The sequence below is a fragment of the Lactuca serriola genome, chromosome 6, assembly GCF_051521515.1.
Source record: "Lactuca serriola cultivar US96UC23 chromosome 6, Lser_US96UC23_V15, whole genome shotgun sequence".
Classification (NCBI taxonomy): Eukaryota; Viridiplantae; Streptophyta; class Magnoliopsida; order Asterales; family Asteraceae; genus Lactuca; species Lactuca serriola.
In genome coordinates, this window is record NC_136413.1 from 45,793,910 (window position 1) to 45,813,050 (window position 19,141).

A 19,141-nucleotide genomic window follows, 5' to 3' on the forward strand; every position below is an offset into this window, starting at 1 on the left:
TCCCGAAGCCCGAAGATCCCGAGAAGAAAAGAGTTTCCGAGCCGAAACTCTACCCGCGAGAAACCCGGTGTGTGAAGTGATCCCGGTTTCACCGAAGAATACTACCATTGCAAGTCGTAGTACTGTCCGATCATCTTCTGATCAAGTGAGTGTGGTCACTTTCTTCTAACACATAAATATTAAGTATTTGCTATGAAATACGTGCTATGTGTTTATATCTTGTTGTTTATTTGAGATGTTGGTGGAATACATTAACTATATAGGTTTTAATGAGTTAAAGCGTATATGTATTTTGTAACTACAAATATGTTTGGTAGGACATGGGTAGATGAGATCCGTGAGTATGGATCAGATCAAAAGATTAGCTTAGATCCGTGAGTAGGAATCAGATCAAGAGGCTAGTTTTAGATCCGTGTGTATGGATTAGACCAAGAGGTTAGTTTTAGATCCGAGAGTATGGATCAAGTAAAGAGATAAACTTGCTATTAGTCCGAAAGTATTGATTAAGACTAAGCTACTTGTCCCTAGTCCGGGAGTATGGATTGGGCACAGTTATAGATCTGGGAGTATGGATCAGATCAGGATTACGGTATAGTTAATTGTCCCTATTTCGGGAGTATGGAATGGGTACAATTATTGATCCGGGAGTATGGATCAGATCAGGAGGTTAGTTTTAGATCCGGGAGTATGGATCAGGTAGTTTTAGATCCATGAGTATGGATCAGGTGAAAAGGTAGTTTTAGATCTGTGAGTATGGATCAGGGGAAAAGGTTAGTTTTAGATTCGTGAGTATGGATCGGGTGAAAAGGTTAGTTTCAGATCCGTGAGTAGGGATCAAGTAAAGAGGAAAATTTTAAATATGAGAGTTTAGATCGTGTCGTTGTGAGGATCGATGGGGTGGGATAAGAGTTGCCTTTATATGGTGAAAATGTACAAGTTTGAATGTTCGATATTTATAAATATATGATATAACACTGTGGGATGAAAACCCAATACGCTCACCAGGCTACCAAGCCTGACCCACTCAGTTTTCTTTGTATCACAGGTATCGATACGAAGACATATTTCACAGAGAGATTTAAAGGAGATATAAATCATTAGTGTAATTAAATGTACGTTCTGTTTATGCTTATACATATTTATCGGAACATGACATCCCGAGGTTTTATTATTAAATGAAAATACATTCTCTTTGAGAAATGTTTTGATAAGTTATTATAATATCTTGTTTTGGGAACAAATTCCGCAACCGTTTTCTTTAAACGAATACTCTGATTTATAAAACAAAGCATAAACAAATCGGTCTTTTCTGGCCGTGAAATTGAGGATGTCACAACATGAGTCAGCCAGAGGGTTTTTTTCAATATAGAGTACCCTAATAGAGTGTGTAAGCTTGAGAAATCCATTTATGGATTAAAGCAAGCACCTCGTAGATGGAATCTTTGCTTTGATGAGAAAGTCAAAGAGTTTGGCTTTTCTAGGAGTGAAGATGAATCTTGTGTGTATGTCAATGCTAGTGGGAGTATTGTTAGCTTTTTGGTACTGTATGTGGATGAGATACTACTCATAGGAAATGACATCCCAACTCTGCAGGAAGTTAAGTCCTGGCTTGGGAAGTGTTTCTCTTTGAAGGACCTAGGAGAAGCTGCCTATATTCTAGGGATAAGGATCTTGAGAGACCAGAGTAAAAGACTAATTGGACTTAGTCAGAGTACCTACTTGAATAAGGTGCTGAAGAGCTTCAGCATGCAGGACTCCAAGAAAGGAGAGTTACCCATCCAGAGTAACGCCATATTGAGTAAGACACAAAGCCCGAGTACTGAGGCTGATATAGCAAAAATGAGTCGAGTACCTTATGCTTCGGCTGTAGGATCGATCATGTATGCTATGACATGTACTCGACCTAATGTAGCCTTTGCTTTAAGCATGGTTAGCAGGTATCAGGGGAACCCTGGCAAGGCACACTGGATTGCGGTAAAGAATATCCTCAAGTACCTACGGAGGACTAAGGACTGGGTCCTTACCCTCGGTGGGAGTGATGACTTGAGAGTTGTAGGGTATAGTGATGCTAGCTTTCAAACTGATAGGGATAATTTCTGCTCTCAGTCAGGCTGGGTCTTTACCTTAAACGGAGAAGCAATTTCTTGGAAGAGTTCCAAGCAAGAAACAGTGGCTGATTCAACTTGTGAATCAGAGTATATAGCAGCAAGCGAGGCAGCAAAGGAGTCGATATGGCTGAAGAACTTCATTGGAGACCTTGGAGTTGTACCATCTATTAAGGAGCCAATGGAAATTTTTTGTGATAGTGAAAGTACTGTTGCCTTAGCCAAGGAACCAAGGGATCATGGGAGATCCAGACACATCGACAGAAAATACCATTTCATCAGACATCGAATAGAAGAAGGACTCCTCGTGGAAAAGAGGTTATCATCGAATGAGAATCCAACAGATCCCCTCACGAAGGGACTACCTCGGGTTAAGCATCTCCAGCATGCTCGGAGCATAGGGCTGAAGAATGATATTAGTTTTAGTAGTTAGATAATTTTGAAATTTGTAAAGTGTAATTGACATTTGATGATGAATAAAAGTTGTGTTTACTTATGAGTAAAGTGTTGCTATCTCTTGTCAATCGTTTACTATATTTCTTTTTGCATGTTTTGACTTCCAGAATAATTACATTTGGTATATTATATTATTCGAATCTCCACAGTCGGTCATATGTTGGAAGTAGGTATGAATCAAGACTATCATGAGGTGGTTGCAGAGGTCTAAGTTGTTGGACATGGCTACAACACTCATGAGTGTTCATAAGTTCTGAGTATTGGACTCAACCCACGCTCACTGGTATCACTTCATGGAATTTATCTCGAGTGATCGTGAGACGGTAATATCATATAAGTCTTCAAACCTAGAGATATCATGTGTTGCCTATAAGTTATGCATTGATTATATGAAAACGCATTGTTAACTCGATGTTATAAAACGAGCTTTTGTGTATAATTCAACAAGTAGTAGAGCAAACATATGAGTCGAAGTCTATCTGTTCCTTCTTGGATTAGAAGCTGATACCTGGGCCCCTCGATGATTTTGTTTTGACCTATGTACCGGGCCCGGTCAGAACCAAATTGATGTGTTCAATTTAGTTCTGTGTCAAACAAATCGGAAATTGGGAAACAAACTGTTGGACAATAAGTAAGACATTGTTCCATGTATTTGTCCGGCTGATATCTAGAACAGAGGATTATACGATCACTTATCTTAAATGGTGTATCATCATCTTCTCAGTTCCGAGAGACCTTGAAAGAGCTACGATTGCTGATCGGTTCCTGAAGTCATACTTGCAGTTATAGTTATTAGACTTATCCAAGTGGGAGACTGTTGGATAAGGTGTCTAAGTCCATAACTATTTCTGGTATGTACTTGACCCGACCCGGCATGGTCCATTTGGGTTGCATGGTATCATGCATTTGGATAGACTAAATGAGAGAAATAACACTTGTGGTTTATTAATATATTATAAGTTCTAATATATTAATAATATTATTTAATTAGTATTGATCAAGAATTAATTTGGAATTAATTAAGTGATCAAAAGATAACTAATTAAATATATGGGTTGATTATGTAAATCATCCATAACTTGTATAGTAGGCTAAAAGGCTTCATGGATTATCAAGTTGGGTTAAACCCATAGGATGCTCCATGGATGCTCCATGGGAGTTACAAACCCATGGGTCATGGAAATCAAGAGTCATGACACATTAGGGTTTACATGGTGTAACCCTAGATGTGTCACATTATATAAGAAACATGCTATCTACCAAAATCGGCTACACTAAGAACATAAGAGGGCTAGGCCGATTTAACAAGTGTGTGCGTTCTCTCAAAGGTCATTCCAAAGGCATTTGGTGTTGTGTGAAGCATTTGAGGCATCACACTTGGGGTTCTAGGCTCACAAGGTTTCAAGGAATCAAAATCAACTACAAGGTATGTAATTCTAGCCATCCTTTTAGGATAAAAGTTCCCTATGTATGCTAGATAGGATTATGAACCTTGGAAATTATATTTTGCAGGTATTCTAGAAAAACATAGATCCAAGGTTTATTAGGGTTGCATGTATACTTAGGAAGTGTTAGAATGCTCAAAACCTATCACTTATGGCCTTCATTGGCGGCCACACACACTTAAGAAAACCATAACGAACCATAAAGCATAGAGAGTGAGGGAAGGAGCTAATTTCATCACCATTAGTACATTCTTGCAAGAAGGAAAGAGGGGATTCAAGCTAGGCTGATTGAGGATCTCAGATCTACTATCACTTCATCAAAGGTTACTGTTTAACGTATGAATCCATGCCTATTTTCGTGTATATAGTAGATCTCATGAATCTAGGGTTTCTTTACCCCCTTCTTTAGTTGGAATATGGAGCATGTGGAGTCCCATTGAGGAATAGACGTTAGATCTGGACCTTGAGAGGTCCAGAGAGTCCCAATCATCCAGCTTTATGCAGTCCCATAAGAGTTTTGAGTCTAGGTTACCATTATAAGAGTTATTTCATCAAATAGAGCCATATGTGTGATGCATGAAGATAAAGATGGGACCTTTACGTGACTTTTGGATGTTAGAAGGTCAAATCTATAATTTAGAGAAACAGATCTAACCTTAGAAGTTCGTTTGAGCATTTCCATGGAGGAAACTCGCCGAGTCCAAGAGAGGACTCGACGAGTCGGATCGGGTTGCCCCGCGATTCGTGATTAGTGGTAACCCGTCGAGTGAGAGGATAACTCGACGAGTCGAGTGAGGCCTTAGGAGGATTCATAGGACACGCATGGACTCGTCGAGTCACCCGAGTGCACTCGACAAGTCTGGTCAAAGTTGGACCGTTGACTGGAGTTGACTTTTGTTGACTTTTAGGGTTTGGTCAACAATTGGACAATTGGACCATTGGAGGGGTAAAATGGTATTTTCCCCTTCTGAGATATTATAGGAAGGGATTAGACTAGCCTTTGAGAATCATTGTTAATTAGAGGTAAATTACTTTAGGTGATAAGGCGGATGCTAGATCAGTATTTCGGATTCAATACTTTCCAAGATTACCCGAGGTGAGTCTTCTCACTATACCTTACCTAGAGTGATAATTATGTGTGACCGGAAGGTCTTATGTGTTATGACAAGTATGTGATATATGTTTCTATGTCATATGTATATGTTATGTATATTATGAGTAGTATGGTATGGACCGGAAGGTCAATAGAGTATGGACCGGAAGGTCAGCAGTGGATGGACCGGAAGGTCGACAAAGTAGGACCGGAAGGTCTACTCAGATTGTGGGACCGGAAGGCCCCTGAGACACATTGACCGGAAGGTCTCGTAGAGCTATAGCCTCGAGTGGCTTATGTGTTGTATGTAGTATTTTGGGAAACTCAATAATCATTTATGCTTACCGTGTTATGTGATACGTGTTTCAAGTATTAGCGACGATCGGGGGAAGGCGCCGTCATTATTTGTACACGCTGACAGAGGATTTTGTATTTGAGATTTTGGGATATGTTTTACTATGATAACATTTGATACACTTGTGTTTTGAGATGATTTATGTGAGACATGTTATGTTTAAAAAATGAAAAATTGTTTTAAATTTTCACGTCGTTACAAGTTGGTATAAGAGCTTTGGTTTGAGGGATTCGGATGCACCTTCGGGCATATCTGAACTAAAACTGAGGATTTGAGAAATTTTTTCATAAAAGAAACATTTTTTCTAAGAAGACTAAAAGATTGTGAGAAAAGAAAAAAGAGCAGTGTGTACGATCAGCAAGCGCCCGAACGGTGATTTCCCAAAATACCCTTACATTATGTGTTATGAGATATTATGTGACGTGCTATGCATGCTAGAGTAGGCTAGGTAAATAATATCTTAGGAATACGGTGGCCTGATATGTGATGCCTTAGCCTAGGAGTTTATGATGCTGTGAGTTGCTCTGAGTGCATGTACGTAGCAGAGAGTAGCTTGTGAGAAGTCTGCTTGAGAGTAGGCTGACTTCAGGGGGTATATAGTACTTGCGAATTGGGATCCTAAGAGGAGGACTTGGTGTGGATACGGATATGGAGTGGAAGGTAGTATTGGGCCAGTACTACTGAAAGCACTGGATCGGTCAATATCCCAAGTAATAATCCTTAGGGTGCTAAGGAACAAGTAGGAACGGTTGATCGAGTGTGAGTAATATCGGTCAAGTCTCTGATTACTTTATGTCATATTTTAGAGGCATTATGGTAGGAATGCGCCACAACCCAGGAGGCAGTGGTACCAGTGGTACTAGTGATGAGGAAATCCGTAGGATGATTCACGAGGAGGTGGCAACAGTCATTCGGGCCGAAATACCGAAGATGTTTGGGTCTATCAAGACCATGTTGATTGAGACATTTGATGAGTGATATGCTGCTCTGACTGAGGTTGTTGCTACCGCAGCCACCACAACTGTTGCCGCTGCTAGGCCGTAGGGGGTGACTCGTTATTGTACCGAGAGCTTAGCAACACGAATCCACCAGAGTTTGATGCGACACAGGATCTGATAGCCGTGATGAGGTGGCTTTCTGACGTTGAGGGATGTTTCTTCACTTGTTCCTGTCCGGAACATTTGAGAGTACGGTTCGCGCTGAACCAGCTTCGCTTGGGAGCGAAGGACTGGTGGAAGTTTGTGACGACAGATTTTACTCTTGCAGAGCTTACCACGGCAACCTGGGAGAGGTTCACCACTATGTTCAGAGACGATTATGTTCACTCGGTGGAGAGGGAACATTTGGCCCAGGAGTTCTTGTCCCTCAAGCAGGGGACGGAGTCTGTGATGGTGATCACGCAAATCTTTCATGAGAGGGCGTTGTTTTGCCCTGAGCACGTGTCGACCGAGCAAGCATTCATGAGTCGATATTTAAGCACATTGAGGAGAGACATTCGGGAGTTCGTGGCGAACTCGACGTACCAAACATTTTCCAAGATCCAGACAAATGCTCGGAAGAGGGAGATTGAGCTAGAGACTCAAGCCAGGGAGGAGGCCGAGTCTCAGAGAAGGGACAGGTGGCCGGTGCAGTCTCAGCCGGCTGCCAAGCAGGCAAAGTCCTCCGATACGAGATCTGGAAGCCAAAAGGGCCGCACTTGTGGGAAGTGCGGTAAGGGACATGATGGATTTTGTCGATCAGGTGCTTGCTACAACTATGGCAAGGAGGGTCATATAGCCAAGGATTGCCCCAATGGATTCATGGTTTTCTTTCATTGCAACCATAATGGCCAAAGGAAGGCCGAGTGCCCACAATTGATTCATGGATCTGCACAGGGATCTGTGCCTTCTACCACTCGAGCTACGGAGAGTCGGCCTGTGAAGGCCGAGGCGCCGAAGGCTCGCGGCAGAGCCTTCCTGTTGACCGCGGAGGAGGTCCGCGCAGCACCTGATGTTGTGGCTGGTATGTGATCTTTTGTTTATTCTTTTGTTTATAAATATGGTGCTAATATGTGATATGTTTAGGTACTTTTCTTGTGAATTCTGTACCTTCTTTGGTGTTATTTGACTCGGGTGCGAGTCGATCTTTCGTGTCATTAGCATTTAGTCAGCATATTAGTATTCGACGAGAGGCGTTGAGTCGACCTCTGTTAGTTTCTATAGCTGACGAGCGAGTGGTTTTTGATACTGATGAGATTCGAGGATGTGTACTCGAGATCTTCGGTGTTGAGTTCCCGATAGATCTGGTCTCGATTGCGATGGGGGACGTTTGTGTCATTGTGGGCATGGATTGGTTGAGCCGATTCGGAGCTGTTATTGAATGCAAGTGTCAGCTGGTGACCATACGAGACCCTAGTGGGGGATTATTTACGGTGTATGGCGAGGGTACCTGATCTGGGTCAACATTTTTCCCAGGTGCCAGAGCAAGACAGAGTCTATAGCAGGCCTGTAGAGGGTTTGTAGCTTATGTGATGGATACACAAGTTGCTACAGAGAGGCCGAGTTATGTCGGTGAGGTTCCGATAGTGCGAGACTTTATGAATGTTTTCCCCGAGGAGTTGCCAGGTGTGCCTCCCGAGAGGCAGATGGAGTTTCGCATCAATTTGGTTCCGGGGGCGGTGCCTATTACCAAGGCACCCTATCGCCTTGCGCCACCGGAGATGCAAGATTTATCCTCGCAGCTTCAGGAGCTCTTGGGGAAGGGATTCATCCGACCGAGTAGCTCTCCGTGGGGAGCGACGATCATTTTTGTCAAGAAAAAAGATGGTTCACACCGGATGTGCATCGATTACCGGGAGTTGAAAAGGTTGACAGTCAAGAACCGTTATCCGCTACCAAGGATCGATGATCTGTTCGATCATTTGCAAGGAGCTTCTTGGTTCTACAAGATACACTTGAGGTCTGGATATCACCATATGAGAGTGCGAGATCAGGGTATCCAGATGAGGTTGGTCACATGAATACCAACTTTCCACAGCTCGCCGCCAAGCCGGCGCATGGTTCCACATCGACTACTTTGAGGATTGGGGATGGGTGGCCAGTCAAGGTGGAGCCTCCGAAGTCTCAGGGGCGCGCCTTCCAACTTACGGCTGAGGAGGCCAAGGCAGCACCAGATTTGGGTTGCTGGTATGTTTCTATTTCTCTGTTTTAGTTATTATATATGTGTTATGCTTATTGGTTGTACTTGTGTTAAGGTACGTTTTAAGTAAACTCTTTGCATGCTTTGTTTTTTTTCGACTCGAGGGCGAGTCGGTCGTTTGTATCTCATACTTTCAGTAGAGGGTTTAGTGTGCCGGTAGATGAGCTTGAGTGTCCGTTGTGGGTTTCAATCGCCAACGAGCACAGGGTCTCTGCTTCTTCGATCTACCGGGGATGTGAGTTGGAGATCTTCGGGGTGTCCTTCCCGATAGATCATATTCCTATTCCCATGGGGGAAGTATGTGTGATCGTAGGGATAGATTCGCTTAGTAGATTTGGAGCCATGATCGACTGTGAAGGATAGCGAGTGGTGGTTTGAACCCCAAGTGGGGGAGAACTGGTGGTATATGGCGAGGGCACCAGGATGGGATCAGGGTTTTGTTCGGTGGCCAGGGCTCAACAGTATATTCAGCATGGGTGTGCCGGTTATTTAGCGTACGTGGTGGATACGCAAGTTAGGGATCAACCCTCGGTTTCGGAGGTCCTAGTAGTTAGAGAGTTTGCTGACGTGTTTCCGGAGGAGTAACCCGGAGTGCCTCCGGAGAGGCAGGTTGAGTTCAGGATTGATCTAGTGCTGGGTGCGACCCTTATCGCTAGGGTGCCATACCGTTTGGCATCGCCTAAGATGCAAGAGTTATCATCTCAATTGCAGGAGCTGCTGGGTAAGCAGTTTATTCATTCGAGTAGTTCACCATGGGGAGCACCGTTCCTTTTCGTCAGGAAGAAGCACGGTTCGCACAGGATGTGCATTGACTATAGGGAGTTGAATAAGTTAACGGTAAAGAGCCGTTATCCACTCCCGATGATAGATGATCTTTTCGATCAGTTGCAGGGTGAGGGAGGAAGATGTGGAGAAGACCGCGTTCCAGACTCGTTATGGTCATTACGAGTTTGTGGTGATGTCGTTTGGGCTCACCAACGCGCCGGCTGTATTCATGGATTTGATGAACCGAGTCTGCAGACCGATGCTCGATCGCTCGGTTATTGTGTTCATAGATGATATCTTGGTGTATTCCAAGACCCGAGAGCAGCACGAGGGGCATCTCAGGGAGCTGCTGGAGGTTCTGCGGCGAGAACGGCTGTATGCCAAGTTTTCGAAATACGATTTTTGGTTACGAGAGGTCCGGTTCCTCGGACATCTCGTTAACCAGGAGGGGATTTTGGTCGATCCGGCCAAGGTGGAGGCAGTTATGTAGTGGGAGATTCCGAAATCTCCCTCAGACATCTGGAGTTTCTTGGGTTTAGCAGGGTACTACCGGAGATTCATTCGAGATTTCTACAAGATTGCAGTACCCCTCACTCGTTTAATGAGGAAGGGTTGGATTTACGGTGGGGCCCTGAGCAACAAAGGGCATTTAAGACCCTCCGACAGTGTTTATGTGAGGCGCCGGTGTTGACACTCCCTGAGGGAGTCGAGGATTTGTAGTATTTTGTGATGCATCCATCTCGGGTTTGGGGCAGTCCTCATGCAGAGGGGACAGGTGATAGCTTATGCATCACGACAGCTGAAGTCGCATGAGACTAGATACCCTACACACGATCTTGCGTTGGGAGCGGTGGTTTTCGCTCTCAAGATTTGGAGGCATTATCTGTATGTTGTTCGTTGCATTATATATATGGATCACAAGAGTTTGAGACACATCATGGATCAGCCAAACCTGAACATGAGGCAGCGTAGGTGGCTGTATGTGGTCAAAGACTATGATTGTGAGATCCTTTCCCATCCTGGTAAAGCGAATGTGGTTGCGGATGCTTTGAGCCACAAGTCAGTTGGGTCTTCTACCCCAGCAAGGTGTATGAGGGATAGCGGTGGATTCCCCGCTTGTGAGCTTGATTAGGGATGCTCAGGTTGAGGGTATGAGACCGGAGAACTGGAAGTTGGAGAGAATTAAGGGCGAGAGCGCCCAGTTTGTTCAGGATAGCCGCGGGTTGTTGACCCGATACAGTCGGGTTTGGGTTTCGATGTCCGGAGGGGTTCGGCAGACAGTGATGGATGAGGCTCATAAGTCTCACTTTTCTATTCATCCGGGGGCCACCAAGATGTATCGTGATTTGAGTTTGAGTTATTGGTGGCCTGGAATGAAGCGAGAAATTGTTGGGTATGTTGAGAGGTGCTTGACCTGTAGGATGGTCAAGGCCGAGCATCAAAGGTTGTATGGTAAGCTATAGCCTCTGGAGATTCCCATGTGGAAATAGGAGCAGATCACGATGGATTTCATTACGAAGCTGCCGAAGACGGCGAATGGGTTTGATGCTATATGGGTCATCGTGGATCGGTTGACCAAGAGCGCCCATTTCTTGGCCATATAGGAGAGTTCGTCGGCTAAGAAATTGGCCGACATGTATGTCAGCGAGATTGTCTCATGCCATGGGGTTCCAGTTTCTATCGTTTCTAATCGGGATGTCAGGTTTACTTCCCGTTTTTGGCAGAAGTTCCATGAGAAACTAGGTACGCGATTGCATTTTAGTACAACATTCCATCCGCAGACCGATGGCAGAGTGAGCGGACCATCCAGACCATCGAGGATATGTTGAGGGCGTGCGTCATCGACTTTGGTGGGAGTTGGGATTCCCACCTACCACTTGCAGAGTTCGCCTACAACAACAACTATCATTCCTGTATTGGCGCCCCTCCTTTCGAGCTGTTGTATGGTCGGAAGTGTAGAACCCCAGTCTACTGGGGTGAGATTGGGCATAGGGTGATGGGGCGGACATAGGTAGTTCTGCAAACTACCAAAAAGATACATCAGATTAGACAGCGTTTGCAGATCACTCAGAGTCGGCAGAAGCGTTATGCCGACAGACGCTGATCTGAGTTGGAATTTTAGGTGGGTGACATGGTACTTCTAAAGGTCTCACCTTGGAAGGGTGTGATTCGCTTCAGGAAGAGGGGAAAATTAGGTCCCCATTATATTGGTCCATTCAGGATCATTGCCAGGGTTGGCAAGGTGGATTATAGGCTCGAGCTCCCGGAGGAGCTTACCCGAATCCACAGCACGTTCCATGTCTTGTAGTTGCGAAAGTGCATTATGGATCAGGAGGCAGTAGTATCATTGGACGAAATTCAGGTCGATGAGCGCCTGAATTATGTGGAGAGGCCGGTGGCCATTTTGGAAAGGACGAAGAAGAATCTTCGGAACAAGGAAATAATTTTGGTGAAGGGGCAGTGGGAACATCGGAGGGGGTCCGAGTGGACATGGGAGCCGGAGGCGGAGATGCAAGATCATTACCCAACATTTTTTATTTCAAGGGACTTCGAGGGCGAAGTCTAGTTCAAGTGGGGGAGAATTGTAACGCCCCGATTCTCAGGTATGGATTTAAATAAAAGGTTCTTTGGTTTTAAGTCCTACTCGACGAGTTGGTTGCCCTACTCGTCGAGTAGCAGCGAGGTGGGACTGTGTGTTTAGTGACCTACTCGCCGAGTCTAGGGAGGGACTCGATGAGTAGGAGCTGGCAGAGGAAACCCTAAATCTCGGGGTTTTGCACCCTATTTAAGGAGGCGTAAGCCTCCTTTGGCCTCTTTACAATCTGTGAGAGCTCAAAACCCTAATTCGTGTGGTACTCTTTTTGGTGTGTTTTAAGCCTTGGAAAGAAGGTTGGCTAGGAGGGAAAAGCTTGAAGAGAAAAGGGGTTGAAGCAAGGAAGGTGTGGGAAACAGAAGTTACCTCAGCTAGCATCTTTTAGAGGTATCAAGTTGCAATCTTTACTCCCCTTTTCTTCTAGAACTCTTGGTGGTTGAGTTTTAGGGTTTTATGGATTATTCGAGTCAAGTTGGTGAGCTATGGGCTAGATCTAAAGTTGTAACTTCAGATCTGGACCCTTCTCAAGTTCTAGAACCATAAAGTTTCTGTTTTGGTCGTGGATAAGGCCCTCCTTGTGCATGAAACCCCATTAAGAGCTTATATTTGGCATCAAGAGCCTTTTTAGTCATGCATGCACGTAAAGTTTGCAACTTTGCGTGAAAAACATGCCCTAGAAGCTTGGATCTGTAATTTGGAGCCATTACATGGCTTAAATGAGTCTGTATGGCTTAAGGACTGAAGGAACTCGCCGAGTCGCAAGGTTGACTCGACGAGTCACATGAAGATGGTCATGAACTCAACAAGTTGGATGAACAACTCAGCGAGTCCGATGAAGATTGCCATAGACTCGACGAGTTGTATGAACAACTCGGCGAGTCGGATGAGTTTTCCCCAAGTTATGAATGTGTGCGTATCTGTCGTGTTGCCAGAAGGAAAATCGACGGGTGGTCTTAGGGTTTCGATCGAAAATCGTAGGAACTCGATGAGTCACCCCGGTGACTCAGCGAGTGGGATAAAACTTCAAGGGAATCGGCGAGTAGCCGAGGGTACTCGGCGAGTTAAGGTCAACATGGACTGTTGACCTTGACTAAGGACTTTGACTTTGACCAGGGGTTGTCTAGCTGGTTTATGGAGTACCTTGTGAGGTTGAGGACTTATGAGTATATTCGTACTATGGTAATATGTGGAGGAATCTTTGGCAAGTGATCCGAGAGTTGGGATTTATCTACCGAGTCGACATCTGCGAGGTGAGTTATCCTCACTGTATCAAAAGGGCCTAGGGCACCAAGGTCGGCCCTGTAGTTGTTATGGTTATGATATGATATATGCGATTATGATCTGACAGATCGAAATCAGGATAGACAGTATGTTATGTTTTGTGATCCTTAGGGATTGGTATGTTAGTGGTCGGCTAGGCCTGTGCTCTAGTCATGAGAGATTGTTATGATTGATGATCCATAAGATAAATATATTTGATGTCTGTATATGCCAGTTTATTTTAGTTATACGCACATGATTACTTGTTTGTTGGTTGGGTTGAGGCGGTCCTGCTTTGTGCTGAAGGCCAACATACCTTATGAGCGGTCTGGGGAAACTATAGGTCCATGTGGCGGCCCAGTCATGCCGAAGGCTCAGTATAGATTCACTTAGACTGTAGGCCCTATAGGGCGGTCCAATTAGACCAATGGCCCAGTATGCATATTGATTGATTTGATTATTACTGATATGATATTATCAGTGTGGTATTGGTATTTTGGGGGTAGCTCACTAAGCCCTCGGGCTTACAGTTTACAGTTATTGTTTCAGGTACTTCGGGAGATCATGGCAAGGCGAAGGCGTGACCGTACCATTCCTCATCCTTATGATCTGACTTTTGGGACACTCTGATTGAATAATGATTTGAAAACATTTTTGTACACGATACTATTGGGGTTTTATTTATGATTGAAAAAGTTTAAATTTGGCTTAAAATTTATGGTTGTTACAACTTTGGTTAAGGTATAAAAGGGATTGCATAACTTAACTATATTTAAATGATTGCATACCTTAACATCCACACTTCTGCATATGTGTTTCTATGAATAGTCTTTTTGTAGATTTATTCAGCTCCAATTAAATCTATTAGCAAGCAAAACAATAAGATTATAGTAACAAATCTTGATTTGTATATATACAAACAAAGGGTTCCATCCTCATAAAAATGTAGTCCAGTGATTAACTAAAATGCAAATTAGTAGATCATAGATGAAAACACAATGAAATAGAAACATACTTTGAAACATTATTCACTCAGACATTCATGAGGCAATTAATCTACAAACTTAAAAGGAAAAAAAATTCATTGTAGGCTTTAATGGGCTTTTATGACAAGATGAGTTAGTTTTTAAGGTTTGAGTGTGCCTACTTTCTGTTAAGTGTTTAACATCAAGAAACTATGTTATAGCCTTTTAAAGGATATTATAGTTATTTCCTTCAATGTTTGTTTGCTTTGTTTAGATTTCAAATATAAGTTATAAAAAGATGGAGTATATGTGTTTTATGGCAGACCTACTTTGAAATGTTTTGTCTTTGTCTTTGTTCATTGAAGGGTGAAATTGAGTAGAATAAACAATTGATGAGAATGAAATATGAATTAATAGGGTAGGAAAGATGTTGAAGTATATGACCTCTGTTGTTCTTTTTAAACCACCGAAGAAACAACCACTTAAGAAATATTTCGAAAAATAATAAACACTTGGTGTGCGTGTAATCCATGTCCTAAAACAAAGGGTAAAGAAATAGGAGGAAAAAAAAAAAGCAAACACCTGGTATGCATTATAACCAACCAAATAGGAAGACAATCTTATTATACAAATAATATCAATATTTAGATAAAGAATAAACCATTTAGAGGGGGAAAACGCATACGCATATGAGAAACAAAAACAGGAGGTGGATGTTACTAACGTGAAAGTTTCATCTGGCAAACTTGAAGGCATTTTAAGACTTTGTAGATTCATGAAATCAAATATCCATTACTTGCACATGTCATATTTGAAATCGATGTCATTTTCGATCAAGTATATATATATATATATATATATATATATATATATATATATATATATATATATATATATATATATATATATATATATATATATATATATATATAGGAAAAGTAAATATACCCTTAAAGGTATATAAGCTTAGGTACTCAAACCCACCATAATACGTCATTTTGTTTGATATGTTCATTATAATGTTCTTAAACTTCAACCCCTAACTTGATTTACTTTCTGGATTTTCAAAATTTTACTATTATCTTCCTCTTACATCACATCTTTTTTGTCGAACACTACTAGACTATATATATTAGAGTTGAAAATGAATATTATGTAAAAAGAAGATAAATATGAAATTTATAAAAATCTTCGAAATAAATCAAGTTAGAAGTTGAATTATAAGAACATTGGACAGTTACAATGTATATATATATATATATATATATATATATATATATATATATATATATATATATATATATATATATATATATATATATATATATATATATATATATATGATACAAAACGACGTAATATGGTGAGTTAGGGTACCTAAGCTTATATACCCTTAAGGGTATATATATATATATATATATATATATATATATATATATATATATATATATATATATATATATATATATATATATATATATAGTTAAAAACGAAATTGGAAGAAGAAGCAAAAATATCCATACATTTTTTCTTTGACTGTCACAAATTGGAAATGTAAAGAAAATTACTAAACATTAGAACTTACTTTACTTGTTTGGCTAAGTTGGAGGCCGACGGATAAGAAATCTATATAAAAAAATCCTTACATAAAACCAACAAATCTTTGTATACACGCACACAGAATAGGCACATAAGAATGTAAGATATATGAAATTTGGGGAGGTATAATCGATAATCAATTACATTAAATTGAAGCAACAAAATTGAAATATAGAAATTAAATCGAAGCTAAACAAAAACATATAAGAAATACCATATGCAAAAAAGCAACCAGATTAAAGAAACCACACATTTGTGGCCTTCATCCAAACATGCACCAGTGGCGGAACATGGTGCGTTGGGGTACTATAGCATCCAAAAAAAATTATATATACATAATTTTTTTTATAAACATGCTTTGTTATTGTATCCCCACTCCCAGCTAAAATGTTTGTACCATATTTAGATTTTAGATATGGAATAAATAAATACAAAACTCATAAAAACTATATATATTGATTATATATTCAAATCCAAACCTAGTTGAGCCCAAAAAAATGTCCGCTCCTATTTTATAAAATAATATTTATTTTATTGTGGGTCTCAGTTGCCTAATAACTTCCATTCCAATTTGACGTTTCAATTTCATTAATTTGACGTTTCATACCCTTGCCGGCAAGTGCAAATAATTCATCCCAAGTTCGCAAGTCGCAACAAACTAAGACAGATCGACATTTACATCAGGTATGTTTTCGCTTCTTATGTTTTTTAAAATTATTTTCTGTTTTATGCTTTCAGAAAATTATATTTAGGAATATGATTTTAATTTGTGTCATAAATGCTTCTGTTATTGATTATTGATTATTGAATATTGATTTTCTTAATTTTATATGTTCGGGTTTGTTTAAAATAATGAGTAATTCATCCATATCAAAAAATCAAAGTGAAAACAACCCGATCTTCGACAATTTATGTTAAAAAAGATGAAATTTGAAGACACTCAATGTTCTTCACCAATTGATTCAAATTTGGGTGGTTGAGATGCTAGTACTATATCATTAGAGGATGATGAATTAGTTTATGATGTTGAACTTCTTCCTCATGATCCGGGAGAAAGAAAAAACATTATGGATTATCCTCCAAATCAACGAAATGTTGTTTGGAGAGCATACATTCTTAAAAAACATTGTCAACCAAAAACTTATGTCTTTCCTACAAGAGACATTGGAGGTCCACGTCGGTTTAACATTTCTTGGTATAAAAAAAGGTATTGACTTTAATATAGTATTTACAAAGATGCGACCTTTTGTTTTGTTTGTTACTTGTTTAAGAGTGAAGTTGAAACTAATGTAGGTGGAGATGCATTTGTCAATGGCGGATTTCGGTCATGGAATAAACGAGATAGATATACGAAAACATGTTGGTGGACTTAAAAGTGCTCACAACCTTGCTTATGAGAAATATGTGAATTTAAGAGATGGTAAAAAGAAATCAATACATGTTGCTTTTGGTAATGGAAATGAAGCGGTTCAAAGTGCATATAAAATTCAATTGAAAGCTTCAATTTCTTGTTTATCTTATCTGTTACGACAAGGATTAGCATTTCGTGGGCATAGAGAAAATGAGGAATCTCTTAACAGAGGTAATTTTCTTGAACTTTTGAAGTGGCTAAAAACACATAATGAAGACGTGTCAAATGTCATACTTGAAAATGCTCTAGGTAATTGCCAATTAATATCCTCCATGATTTAAAAAGAAATTATTAATTGTTGTGCTAAAGAAACTACTAAGCGAATTATACATGATATTGGTGATGACTACTTTGCTACCTTGGCTGATGAGTCAAGTGACGTGTCCCAAAAGGAACAACTAGCTCTTTGTTTGTGTTATGTCGAACGAAATATGGGAAGAATAGTTGAGAGGTTTCTTGGACTTGTTCATGTTAGAGACACCACTGCATTCACTCTAAAAAAATGCAATTATTAGTTTACTTGTTGAACATTCTTTAAGTCCATCTATGATTAGAGGACAAGGATATGATTGGGCTAGCAACATGGAAGGTGAGATAAATGGCCTAAAAAATTTAATTCTTGTTGAAACTCCTAGTGCTTACTATGTTCATTGTTTTGCTCATCAGCTTCAACTAACACTCGTCGCAATGGCTAAAAAGAATAGTGATTGTGCTTGGCTTTTTGATATACTTACAACATTGTTAAATGTTGTTGGAGTTTCTTGTAAGAGAAGAGAGATGATTCGAGAAATTCAAGCTCAAAATGTAGCTCAAGCATTGGAAATGGGTGAAATTAAAACAGGAACAGGGTTAAAATCAAGAACTTGGTTTGTAGAGACCCGATGAAACCCGTTGGGGATCTCACTACAAAACTATTTTAAATGTGATCGGCTTGTTCCCTACAATTGTTGTACTCACTAGAGTCATTTGATTTTATCTTTATGGCGCAACTAATGTCTACTATACTTGGATACACCAATGATTTGTCTCTTTCTTTGCAAAGAAAAGATCAAGACATTGTTAGTGCTATGAGACTTGTTTCGGTGACTAAAGGAGTTTTGCAAAATATGAGGGATCTTGGATGGGATAACCACATGAATAAAGTCACATCATTGTGTAATAAGTATGACATTGTTTTTCCGAATATGGAAGATCAGTATATCCTTCAAGGAAGGCCAAAGCGTTTTGTCCAACAAGCAACAAATATTCATCATTTCCGAGTTGAAGTGTTTATTGGATTAATTGACTTATTGCGTCAAGAACTAGATGGCCGGTTTGATGAAGTGAATATGGATTTGCTTACATGCATGACTTGCTTAAGTCCCAAAAACAGCTTCTCTTCTTTTGACAAAGATAAATTACTCAAACTTGCTACTCTCTATCCTTATGAATTTTCAAGCACGGATTTGATGACTCTTGATTGTCAACTTGATATCTTCATAAATGATGTGAAAAAAGATGTTGAGTTCCAAAATATCCATGACGTTACTTCCCTTTCGGTGAAGTTTGTTGATATAAATAGACATGTGGCTTATCCACTGGTGTTTTTGCTTATCAAGTTAATGTTGATTCTTCTAGTTGCTACACAAATGTAGAGAGAGTGTTTTCTGGAATGACATGTCAAAAATAAGTTGCGGAATAGGATGGGTGATCAACTTTTAAATAATTGTTTAGTCACTTTTATTGAGAAGGATGTGTTCCTACAAGTTCCAGATGACGATATCATTGATCAATTTCAAGATATGACGAATCGGCGGATTCAATTGTAACTTTTGTTTAATTTATGTTTTTCCGATTTACGATTTCAAATGTTTAGAAACTCTTTGAAAATATTATTTTGAATCTTGACAATTACTATTTTGAATTTGATAATTTTTG

The 19,141-nt window shown here is 40.5% G+C and overlaps 2 protein-coding genes across 2 annotated transcripts; both read left to right on the top strand.

The window, feature by feature from the left end:
- The first annotated feature begins 17,124 nt into the window (after positions 1 to 17,124).
- LOC145059714 (uncharacterized) lies at positions 17,125 to 18,109 on the top strand. Its single transcript, XM_079007518.1, has 3 exons — positions 17,125 to 17,473; positions 17,534 to 17,675; positions 17,779 to 18,109. The coding sequence occupies exons 1-3, from the start codon at positions 17,125 to 17,127 to the stop codon at positions 18,107 to 18,109; spliced, it is 822 nt and encodes a 273-aa protein (XP_078863644.1).
- Positions 18,110 to 18,204: 95 nt separating this feature from the next.
- Positions 18,205 to 18,858, top strand: LOC145059715 (uncharacterized). Its single transcript, XM_079007519.1, has one exon. The coding sequence runs from the start codon at positions 18,205 to 18,207 to the stop codon at positions 18,856 to 18,858; it is 654 nt and encodes a 217-aa protein (XP_078863645.1).
- Positions 18,859 to 19,141: the final 283 nt, after the last annotated feature.

What these genes read in the sequence shown, in the direction of transcription:
- LOC145059714 (XM_079007518.1), top strand. Translation starts at nt 17,125, where the DNA reads ATGGCGGATTTCGGTCATGGAATAAACGAGATAGATATACGAAAACAT. An exon ending in CATACTTGAAAATGCTCTAG is followed by an intron (nt 17,474 to 17,533) that starts GTAATTGCCAAT and finishes GTTGTGCTAAAG; the next exon opens with AAACTACTAAGCGAATTATA. An exon ending in ATGGGAAGAATAGTTGAGAG is followed by an intron (nt 17,676 to 17,778) that starts GTTTCTTGGACT and finishes ATCTATGATTAG; the next exon opens with AGGACAAGGATATGATTGGG.
- LOC145059715 (XM_079007519.1), top strand. Translation starts at nt 18,205, where the DNA reads ATGGCGCAACTAATGTCTACTATACTTGGATACACCAATGATTTGTCT.